General features: G+C 40.9%; 1 protein-coding gene across 1 annotated transcript in view; it reads left to right on the forward strand.

Moving 5' to 3' along the window:
• The window catches only part of CELSR2 (cadherin EGF LAG seven-pass G-type receptor 2), a gene marked incomplete at both ends in the record, with an annotated part of 96,402 nt that overhangs the window by 79,119 nt on the left and 5,028 nt on the right, over positions 1-12,255 (forward strand). The window contains 13 exons of the mRNA XM_083357791.1: positions 803-986; positions 2,716-2,859; positions 4,806-4,956; positions 5,670-5,837; positions 5,962-6,088; positions 6,388-6,588; positions 6,954-7,128; positions 7,969-8,081; positions 8,640-8,719; positions 9,143-9,269; positions 10,438-10,560; positions 11,385-11,515; positions 11,628-11,716. Coding sequence (XP_083213917.1) covers positions 803-986; positions 2,716-2,859; positions 4,806-4,956; positions 5,670-5,837; positions 5,962-6,088; positions 6,388-6,588; positions 6,954-7,128; positions 7,969-8,081; positions 8,640-8,719; positions 9,143-9,269; positions 10,438-10,560; positions 11,385-11,515; positions 11,628-11,716 — 1,813 coding nt within the window. The remainder of the gene's footprint in view (positions 1-802; positions 987-2,715; positions 2,860-4,805; positions 4,957-5,669; positions 5,838-5,961; positions 6,089-6,387; positions 6,589-6,953; positions 7,129-7,968; positions 8,082-8,639; positions 8,720-9,142; positions 9,270-10,437; positions 10,561-11,384; positions 11,516-11,627; positions 11,717-12,255) is intronic.

Raw genomic sequence — 12,255 nt, forward strand, 5'->3', positions numbered from 1 at the left:
CAGCAGCACAAGCAGGCAAGCAGGTTTGACACCAGGGTTTCTTTGGCGATACCATACATTGATCTGATCTGATGATATTAGGCTGGTCTACTCTTTAAAGCAGTGCCCCCTAACCTTTTGGGCACCAGGGACCGCTCTGTGGAGAGAGGTTTTTCCGTGGACCAGAGGGGGCATGATTTCACATGCTGCTGCATTCCGCGGGTGGGGCTTCGCTTGTTTGCATGGCCCAGTTTCTGGCATGCCGGTTCACATACTGGGGTTTGGGGACCCCTGCTTTACAGCATGGGAATATGTAGAACACTACATGGTTTAGTGGGAAAGAACTGGCAGATATCCTGTTGCATCTCTCAAGGGAATCAAGTTGTTTGGTGCTTTCACTGATACTTAAAGGAGGAACAAATGGGTTTAGCTCAGCTGGGCATTATGGAAGGAATGACAACTGACAAATTATTCTTCATCCTAAATGATTAAAATCTGATCTGCAGGTGTTTTAAATAAAAATAAAATCAATAAAAATAAATGCCACAGAGCATTCTGTATAAATACAAAGCCTAAGTTAGTTCTGCAGTGAAGATTATTTTCTTAATAAATGTGGTTTGTTAAAAGGCACACACATTGTAAAATGTTCCCTGCAAAAACTATCAGCAACGAATATCCTTTTGCCATGGATTCTTTGTAACTTTTTTGCCTTCCTGTAAATGCGACAGGATCCCAGTCTTGCCCCATGAAGCAAGCTATTACTTTAGCCTTGTCATCAGAAGCTACTTGTAGCTGTCTTATATTCTTTTTTTGGGTCCTACAGAATTTGCTTAAGGTTGGCAGTGCTTTATTGGACAACAGCAACAAGCGTCACTGGGAACTGATCCAACAGGCAGAAGGTGGCACAGCGCAGTTGCTCAGACACTTTGAGGACTATGCAAGCATTCTGGCCCAGAACATGCGCAAGACGTACTTGAACCCATTCACCATCATCACACCCAACATTGGTGAGAGTATAATAATAAGGTCTCTTAATTAGCAAAATAATAGTTGTTCAATTCTATGCATTTTAGACAATTATATAGTGGTATGTTGGTACTCAACTGCTTTGAAACTCATCAAGTTTGGTACTCAACGCATTTTGACATGAATTCCCGCCCCCCCCCCCCGCCCCCAGTATTCTTTGTTCATTTGGTACTCAATGCACAAGTTAGAACTTGTTCGTGTCAGCTGCCTTGTGACTCATTACATTATTTCTTATGGGAAAAATTTGTTTGGTACTCATTGTTTTTGGTAACTTATCGCTCCTCCCAGAACCAATTAAGAATGAGTACCAAGGTACCACTGTAATTGCAGTAGATTAATCTGCATGTGAATAACAACAATGATAAATGAAAGAGATTATTATTGTTGTTATTATTATTATTGATCAGCGCACAGTCAGCCAGATGTTCAGACTGGATTCGGCATTTTTGTCTACCTATCGAGTCCTTATCACTCATTTAACACAATCATTCCCCAGCATCTAGTAGACAAATTGGGCCTTTTAGGCTTAAACACTCCTTTGTGTAACTGGATTCTTGATTTTCTTACCAACAGGCCCCAATATGTGCCAGTTGGAATAAATATCTCTAATACCATTTTCTTGAGCACAGGTTCTCCTCAGGGCTGTGTCCTAAGTCCACTGCTGTTTACCCTGTTGACCCATGACTGTTGTGCTAGGTTTGGCACCAACCATATTGTGAAGTTCGCAGGTGATACAACAGTAGTGGGCCTTATTCATGATGACAAGGTGGAAGCTTACCACAAGGAGGTTGAGGGGTTGGTGAATTGGTGTAAGGAAAACAGCCTAGTGTTAAATACTGGAAAAAACAAAGAGATCATTGTCGATTTCAGAAAAGGCAGGCACAGCCACACTTCTCTGTGCATAAATGATTCACCTGTGGAGATGGTTACCAGCATCAAATTCCTGGGTGTGCAGCTTTAAATTAATTATTTAATTAAATATTCAACACAGTACTGAACTATCATGCTTTTTAAACAGGCATTATAGTTCTTTTCCTATACTATCCCCGTAAATGTCCAATAATTCCAAGATACACCTAGAATATTATCTGAAAATTAATGATAGGGAGCTGAAATGAGATTTCTTAATTTTGTTTAGTTAATTATTGGCTAATTACGGGCCAGTGATTTCCCGCATTCACAAATCATATTAGCATAGCTAAGTGGGTTGTGAGTCCTCTTAGCCATACTGTGAGACACAGCACCTCCATGAATTGTTGCTAGGCTAGGGTATGCTGGTGTGGTGGCATTGCATAATGTAGCCTTGTGATTCCTCCATTAATTTATTTAACATAGTAATTAAGCAACCACCACCACCACCACAAAACTATTTGTTATTATGAGTGTCTTTCCCTGCCCTGGGCAAAAATATTTCATTGCATCAATTAATGATGAGTGGGTATATTCTGGAAATAATGTTTCATTATTGCCATTATGAGATAATTTTAAAACTAATACGTTTGTTGCTTTGGTTTGGGTATATAGTTAGGATTTATGACAGTATGTGGAGATAAATGAAAGGGACATAAATGCCCACTCAAAAACATCCACGTCTGAATGAAAGTTATAAATAAAAGAGTCCAACTGGACACTGCCACTCAGTTGGCTTGAAACATCATGGCTCGCGTGTGCATGTGTGGGTCACTATCTATCTGTATCTTACACTGGCAGTTATTTCGGTGGTGAGGCTAGAGAAAATGAACTTTGCTGGTGCCAAACTGCCCCACTATGAGACACTCCGCGGTGAGAAACCTGCCGACATAGAAACTGCTGTCATCCTGCCTGAAAGTGTGTTCAAGGCTCCAGAAGGCAAACGTGAGTTTTGGGCATGGGGGTGAAAATTCCTGTATTGGAAAAAGAAGACGAATTGATTGATACAATTCCTCTTTGGCAACACAACCAGTTCTTTTCTCTGGGGCACGAGTGATAGAGAAGCATTAACACAGAAACATATCATTTATAATACCCTGACTATTGGTCAGAATACACAAGATTGGGCTGATTGGATCTTTTCTTTAGCCAATTGGCCTTTTCGTGAAGTCTTATATGACACTTCCAAAGTTCTTAATTGACTGGGTTTATTCAGTAAGCTAAGCTGTAGAATATTTACCAAGTTTCACTGAATACAGCAGAATTGGCAGTACACTAAAATAAATTACATTGTGGCTTAGTGCAATGTGGAAACCCATCTGTTCTATCTATAAATTTTTGTATTTATATCTTTTAACTTTTTATTGTTGTGAGCCACCCTGAGTCCTCAGGGAGAAGGGCGGCATATAAATTTAATAAACCTAACCTAACCTAACCAGTGGTGGGATTCAGCCAGTTCGCACCAGTTCAGCAGAACCGGTAGCTAATTTTTTGTTGCCCAGGCCCAGAACTGAAGTGGCATCCACACACAGAACCGGTTGTTCACATATTTGAATCCCATCCCTGGTTCTATCCTTACCACCATGTGTTCTGACAAATAGGATTCGTGTGCTACGTAACAAACTTAGGAATTTATTTTGAGGCTTCATAGTTTCCTGAATGGGTCAATGTAATTCAGTGCTGAATGCTGTGAACAAGACTAAGTTACACTTGAAGATGAGTTTCTATTAGCTTTCCTTGTAAAGGAAAACTACCAATGGGAAGCTGAAGTGGAAAACAGAGACCAAAAGAAGGAAGTCTTGTTAATATTTCCTTTCCTGTTATACAGTATGTCAATTCCAAAAATTCTTATTTCCTATGTGTGAGGGAATGGGAAGAGGATATATTTGTCATGAGGGACAACTTCAGGCCCTGACAAATAGGACTATGGATGTTATCAAAATCGCCAATCTAAAAAGAACAATAGTGGAGTTAGCATAGTAGATTAAAATGATGTCAGAAGTAATTTAATATTGTCTTTTTGGGGCCAGGCAAGGAAGGGGCCAGGCAAGAGCAACAAAGTTGTAGTTTCAAGTAGCAGATAAAGCAGGAGAATTGGGATGGTCCTAGTGTGCAGACTGCTGCTAATCACTTGTTAGAAGGGAAATGGTGGTCTTATGTCAGGGTGGTCTAATGGTGATCTAATTATCTGCTGACATAAGTTCATAAAACATAGACATAGACATAAAGTCATAGGGTTGGAAAGGATCTTGGAGGTCTTCTCATCCAACTCCAGGGCAAGAGACCTTATACCAGACATGTCAAACACAAGGCCCGGGGGCCGGATCCGGCCCGTGAAGTGGTTTCATGTGGCCCGCGAAGCCATCCTGGAAACAGTGAGGGAACGGCCCCCACTGCCTTGGCCCTGGCCCAGAGACCCTCCTTCTTCCAGAGACCCTCAGATCTGTCCCACTCCTGCCCAGGCCCCCATAGGCACCCTTGATGCGAACGATGTAGAGCTGGCCACGCCCACCCAGTAGGCCATACGCACTCTAGCCATGCCCACCCAGTAGGCCACGCCCACCCTGGCCACACACACCCGGCCCCCTGAAGGCAACTGCAATGCTGATGTGGCCCACAATGAAATTGAGTTTGACACCCCTGCTTTATACCATCTTGAACAAATTGTTGTCCAATCTTTTCTTGAAAATCTCCACTATCTCCTGAAAAAATGTTACCTGTTCGTGCCCTTTAGGTTCTTTTTTGTTTTCCCAAACAGACAGACTACAAATATTGGAAACAAATATTAGTGAAACCTTGTTTACCCTGTTGCTCTAGCAAAATAAAATGTGGCTCCATGTTTCATGTTCGCTTTTCAGAATCTTCGGTGGCCAGTGCCAAGCATTTGCCAGGCACCAGTGAGGAAGAAGAACCTGCCCTTATGACAAGGCAGAAGAGACATCCAGATCTAAGTGAGGGCCAGGCCATTGCTAGTGTGATCATCTACCGCAACTTGGCAAGTCTGCTTCCAGAGCAGTATGACACAGATAAAAGGAGTCTAAGGTAATGCCTCAATGCAGAAAATGTATTAGTAGAGGGTGTAGAAATGTTTAGATACACAATGTTTGCGTTTTATTCCAATTTTCCATGTTGTTTATTGAAAAGATTGTTGAAATTCCAATAGCTATTGTTACAAATAATGGCTGTTGTTATTTGCCTGGCTGACTTTGCCTAGTTTTAGAAACTAAGCAGGACATATCCTGACTAGTACTTGAATGAGACCACTAAGGAACACCAAGATTGGAAAATTGAAAAAATATCCTCTAAAGCAATTGCAAACCTCCGTCTGTAGTATTGCTAGAAAAAGGATATCTATGTAATCATTAAATCTCCAAGAGTTAAACTTGATTTGAAAGAGATTTTATTTTATTTGAAGACCTGTCAAATTCTGAAGACACTAAATGGGAGAAAGATGGTAATCAGAATTCAACTTTACAGGAGGGAAACAGTGATTTAAGTAAATATATTTTATTGATCTATGTGTTAAGGGTCCTGTCATTTGGCTTTACTATAAGTTGATTAATCATCATGGCTACTGTTTGTACTTTGTGTGGATGTTTTTATTATTTTAATGTTTTTTAATTATTAATTAATTTTAGAATTGTAAGCCGCTTAGAGTCACTTGGCTGAGTTGAGCAGCTATAGAAATTGAACGGAAGGATAGATGGATGGATGGATGAATATATGAATAAATAAATGCCCTGTTGTCATCACAGAGTCCCCAAGCGTCCTGTCATCAACACCCCAGTGGTGAGCATCAGCATCCATGATAATGACGCATTGATGCAACGTGCCCTGGAGAAACCCATCACTGTGCAATTTCGGATGTTGGAAACTGAGGAGCGGACCAAACCTATTTGTGTTTTCTGGAACCACTCCATCCTGTGAGATCTATTTCCCAGGCAAAATGTCTGGGATTGCCGTATAATGAACACGGAGGGAGCAATAGATATTGGGAGCGGGGTTCCTCAGGCTGACGGCTCCATCTTTGACTCTGCTGTTTTTCAGGGTCAGTGGGACTGGTGGCTGGTCAGCTAAAGGCTGTGAGGTTGTCTTCAGGAATGAAACCCATGTCAGCTGCCAGTGTAACCATATGACAAGCTTTGCTGTGCTGATGGATATTTCCCGCAGAGAGGTGAGAAAAATAAGGACCCTACTTTGAGGATAGGAGAATAGGGCAAGGGAGAATTTTGAAGAGAGCATAACATGGTAGCAGAAGTTAGGCTTTGGCTTCTACTAGAGCTGAGGTATTTGGGCCATCATGTATGCCCTCTGCTCACTGCTGGAATTCAAGACAAATAGCTTTTTAGCCTCTGTTTGAACACATTTAATAAAGGGAAGTAATTGATTCCACAGTCAAATTGCTCTTGCTTTTAGGGAGACCAAATAATAAGATGCATGGGTATCCATTAATAAATTGTCTGTTTCTCACAGAATGGTGAGATCCTACCCCTGAAGACGATCACATATATCTCCATTGCTGTGACATTGGGCAGCCTCCTGCTTACTTTCCTCTTCCTGGCGGGATTGCGAACTCTGCGATCTAACCAACAAAGCATCCGCAAGAACCTAGTCATTGCACTATTTTTTTCTGAACTCGTCTTCCTGCTGGGCATCAACCAGGCTGATCTGCCAGTAAGCATCTGTATGGGTGGGAGAGAAAAGTCAGGGAGCTCTGCTGTAAAGATCAAGTTCATAGTCACTGTCCCATCTAGTATTAAGTATCAATACAATAATTACTATCTGTTGCTAATGATACCCCACTCCTCCCCAACAAATCATACAGAGTTTTCTGGCATCTGTGCATCCTCCTTTGTTTGGGTGCCTTTGAGATGCCAAGAAAAATGCCTTAAATTAATAGCAGCAGCTCCTGAAAATGTGAATCAAAGACAGGGAAATATCCTATCCGAATATACAGTGAAATGGTCCATTACATTTTGGGTTTTGCACACATTTGGAACAGGTTTCTAATCCTGCTCTTTTGTCTCTTTCCATGATAGTTTGTCTGTACTGTCATTGCCATCCTGTTGCACTTTCTGTACATGTGTGCCTTTGCCTGGGCATTGCTAGAAGCATTGCATATTTACCGAATGCTGAGTGAAGTGCGAGACATCAACTATGGCCCCATGCGCTTCTATTATATGGTTGGATGGGGTGTGCCAGCATTCATCACAGGTGAGGCCTGCACTAAACATCATAAAATCTGGTACACAGGCATGGACATTCTGAGCCCTTTGTGAACCTTATTCTGTTCAAAAGAAAATCGCTTATTTTATTAAAATAAAGTGGTTCCTTCCTCTGCTAGCCTTATAACAGGTAACTGAATCAATTTAAGCAGGATATAACTGGCCTAGCCTAAACATAGGGCTGGAGTGTATTGGACTTTTTAAATTAATTATTTTATTTATTTATTACAAAATTTAATTTGCTGCCCATCTCGTGTCCAATGACCCTGGGCGGGTTAAAACATAAAAACATCAAAATAATCAATTATAAAATAACAAAAGAGGGTAAAATCATTAACACAAGATGGTGAAGGAGCGAGCCAGATACATGGGGGGGGGGTAGGATTAGGTTTTAATTAGTCAGCCAACTCCAGTGTGAAAGTCCCCAATTGGTTCCCCAAGCCACCTGGCAGAACCAGATCTTAAAGCTCTTACGTAAGGTCATGAGGCTGGGGGCCAATCTCATCTCGGGGGGGGGGTAGGATGTTCAAGAGGACAGGAACCATGGCAGAGAAGGCTCTTCTGGATCCCACGAGCTGAAATTCCTTGGCTGATGGGATCTTCAGTATGCCCACTGTGCTGGCGCGGGCGGGGTGGGCCAGTCCCATCCGAATGAGACTGTTCCTCAAGAAGCCTGGAGCTATGCCATAAAGGGCTTTAAAGGTGATAACCAATACCTTAATAATGTCCTGTCACTGTTAGTTCGATTCCAGCGTGCTGTAGAGTAGATGAAATGATTGAAGACTTATGTTTCCTCTTTATTGATTGTTTTGTGTGGTATTCTCCTTAGGACTTGCTGTGGGCCTGGATCCTGAAGGATATGGGAACCCAGACTTTTGTTGGCTCTCCATCTATGACACCCTGATTTGGAGCTTTGCTGGTCCCATTGCTTTTGCTGTTGCAGTGAGTAGAGAAGCAAGGGAATATGGGGAGGAAAGGCAAAAAACCCCCATTTCTCAAAATGGGGGCAGCTGTCTGGTTCCATAAGGTTACTTGTGGATTACGTGAGGTGTAAATTATAACTGCATGGGAAAAAGAGATTTTTTTTCTTTAGCATGGACATGGCAACTATTACTTTTCACATTAGGGTTTAGTTTTATTTAACCAGTGTGTCAAGACTGCCTAGTTCTGCCATTTTATTTTTCCAACTAAAACACCTTGAAGAACTTGAAAAACAGTCTTCTTGCTCAACTGACTGAAGATGCAATGGAAGGCTGAGAAGCACTGCAGCTCTTCCCTTGCTTCAACAGGAACCTCATATGATGGGTTAGCTGGGTTTCCGAACCAGTCATACAATTGTTATAAGACTTATAAAATAGAACTGATCTTTGCAAGACCAAGGAAAGAGCACTGCCAAGGAAGAGGGACTGATACAGTATTTAAAATATTCCGGGTTTGGGAGGACGCACTATTAGCCAGAGAGAAATCTAGTATTAATCTTTTCCCTCTTTCATTCCATAGATGAGTGTCTTCCTCTATGTCCTGGCCACCAAGGCCACGTGTGCGGCTCAACAGCAGGGTTTTGAGAAGAAGGGGACAATGTGAGTCTGTCATTGTTCATGCACAGCTACTCTTTACACCTATTATGTGTATTTAACTGTTCTTCCATGTCCCTGGGTTGTGATCTCTACCTTTTTGGTACTATGTGCCTTTCCTCTGAGTTATCACCCTTATTATTGTCTCCACCTTATTTCACCCTACTAAGTTGTTCTTTCTCCTGCTTTCCATTTTCTTACTTAGCATTGATGTATACTAATAGTCAATGCTTCCAATATTTTTGTTGGAATTGTGGAATCTGTCCTACATAGGTACAAAGCTAAGTAGTATTGCAAAGTTAGTGGAGGCCATGCTCCAGGTTCAGCCAAGAGAATCCGGAGCTTATTCATAAGTAATATTTTACCCATGAGACTTGGGGCTTGTTGTGTGGGAGAGACCACATTAACTATACTCTTTCTCTACTGTAGCTCCGGTCTACGGTCGGGCTTCATCTCTTTGCTGATAATGAGTGTCACCTGGTTACTGGCTCTGCTATCCATTAACAGCGATGCCATCCTCTTCCACTATCTCTTTGTGGGCTTCAACTGCTTCCAGGTAATTTGGGTATCGTAATATAGCACAATAGCACACATTGGTATGGAATCTCCCCAAATCAGTCACATTTGCTCAATAATACTGAGCTGTTATGAAGCCCCCCCCCAATTCAATTTTGTTTTCACCACTTTCCCTTTTTCTCCAAGAACTCATTTATCTCAATTTCATACAGTAATATAAATTGAAGAATCAGGCCAAAATTGATTTTTTTTAGAATTTCATGCAGCATTTGGAGTATGATTGACCTCTGTTGGCAATTGGAGCAAGAACCATGCAGATTTTATTGACCTTGATGTCAAGCAATTAGCAGGGGAAGAAGAGGTAGATTTTTTAGTGGGTTGGGGTCTTTTAAAGGATGAAAGAATTCTAGAGGTGTACTGGGAGACATAAACAGCACTTACATAGCACTTTGACCACATGTTTTAAACCTTTGAAGTAAATCAATTCTTATATTCTTGAACTCTGGCTCTTAGATGTAATCCTATGGAACAACAGGATTTTAATTTCTATTACTATATATAGAAATAGCTATTTTACTTCTCTCTGTTGCTCCAAATACTTGAATCTGTATAGATTTCAAACAAGTTCATACTCTACTGTTCTGTCAGAGATCTGTTTCACCAAATAATTAGGAAATGATGATTTTTACCAAAAATATTGCTCTCTCAGTCATAATGAAAACATGCAAATATGACATTTTTATTTTTTACAACTACTGGTTTTTTCCCCAAGGTAACATCTACCGGAGCGAGTCTTATTAATAAAAGCAGCAGTTATTCTCAGCGTAGAAATATATGGGACAAAAATAATAAGACCACATAGGATTGAAAAAAGAAAGCAAGGTCTGCAAATTAGGCTACTGGCTTTCCCTTACTATAATGTTTTGGAAACCCAGTGTGGTGCAAGGGTTAAATTGCTGGGGAGACCCAGGTTCAAGAACCCTTTTACTATGGAAATACCCTGATAACTTTAGACTAGTCATTCTCTCTCTTAGTGCAACCTGTTTCACAGCATTGCTGTTGTGAAGATACAGTGAAGAGATCTCCCTGGAAGCTGTCTTGAGCTCTTGAAGGAGGAACAAGATATAAGTCTAAGAAACAAATAAACATTTTGAAGCTTGGAAGCCGTGAGGTTGCCATTCATTGCCTATTCTCTCACTGTTCCATAGGGACCCTTAATCTTTCTCCTCTGTGTCATCTTATGCAAAGAAGTGAGGAAGGCTCTCAGATCTATTTGCGGAAAGAAGCACAGCACTGATCCTACACTCACTACCAAATCTACCTTGACAGCAGTGAGTATCTCAAGGCGCTTTCTTTCCTATTCTCACTGAGGGCCAACAATACCTTTGAGTAGAAAACTATGGGTATGTTGTTGCAGAATTTGATACTGATCTTAAAAGGAAAAATAAACAAAACTTTGACCTGGAATTGGCATTTTGCTCCAGTCCAGAATTTTGAGTCATATTTTGCATCAAGAAATGACAATGAAGCCACTGGCAATGAAGGAAACGTGTATACATATTCTCCTACTATTAGTATTATGGAAGGCCCAAAAATGATGTAGGACACTGAAGCCAAATTATGTATAATCTCCAGGCTTGATCGCCTGAGCGCCCACATCTTTTCACAACCATCTACATCACTTAAAACTGAGTAATATCACGAAAGCTGAGATTCACCTCCGAATTTTCTGTTTCTTGGAACAGATGGCATGCCTAATATCCTATATCTTGCTTTCAGATCATCCGCTGAGTATTTATATCCAGAATATAACAGGGAAAAAGATGGTCTGCTTTCTTATAGCAAAGATGAGTTTTGGCAACAGATTCCAAAGAACAGCTAGTGAACGAATGCCTGTGAGAAGACACATAATGCTAGCACTGAGAAAAGAGACTTCTAATATAGAAGAGATGAATGGTCAAGTAGATGAGACAAAGCTGGCATAGTGAAAGATATGAGGTCCAGAATGGAGAGCTGTGCCAATGAAAAACACTCAGATCCTTAGTCCAATTGATGAACCAAAAAAAAAAATATTGAAGAGACTCACCAAGTTAGTTAGTTGTTGCCTCTCTGCTGCTATTAATTGATCTCTCCCATATTATTCTGACCTCAACAGGCTTATATTTGCAACAATACCTACGTGGATGGACAATTGTACCATACACCATTTGGGGACTCCACTGGTTCTTTGCATAGCACTGTCCGCTCAGGCAAAAGTCAGCACAGCTACATCCCTTTTGTGCTCAGGTAATGCTAATGTAAAGAAGGTCTAACTCTTTCCCTTCCCCCATAGTATAGGTCTTGCTGTCTGTATTGTGGAGCCTTGGCAGCTATCAAATTCTCTATTTTCTGTTCACAGGGAGGAGTCTGGCTTGAACAATAGCCAGGTACACATTGGGCCTGCGGATCCCAGTTCTTTGTTTTTGGAAGACAAGGATCAGAACAATGGTGAGAGGAAGAGAACGGGACAAGTTCTGGGCAGAACTGTCTACATCCCTGGGCCTATGGATTGGCTTCAGTTGATAGCCCTATAATTTGCTTTTTAAAGCTACATATAATATTTCTCATTTCCATGTAGTTCTTTTCTTGTTTTTCCCCCTCCATTTCTTTAAATGCTCTATGTTTTTGGACAGCTATGGTGATTACATGTGAACAAGAAATTGACAATTCCTCTTCCTCATGTTTCTCAGAGTCTAGTCAAAGTTAAAGATGTGCTAGGGATGAGGATGTAGTAGATCCCTAAAGTTGCAGCTTAGTATATTACATAGCATTTCTGTAAATCCCATGGAATTCATGGATATCTTCATAGAATTGCACAGCAAATCTCTATTTCTTTTGTTGTGCTAAAATTGACTGACTCTAAAAGAGAAAGGCAGATTAAAATGAGCACTGTCTTTGTTTGCATACAGAAATTGAGAACCAGGCCATTGTGATATGGATCTTCCTGTGTCTGTAGAGGAATACTTGCCTTTTTTCCATAGACACTA

This window comes from Vipera ursinii (assembly GCF_947247035.1).
Source record: "Vipera ursinii genome assembly, chromosome: 3".
In the NCBI taxonomy this organism is placed as follows: domain Eukaryota; kingdom Metazoa; phylum Chordata; class Lepidosauria; order Squamata; family Viperidae; genus Vipera; species Vipera ursinii.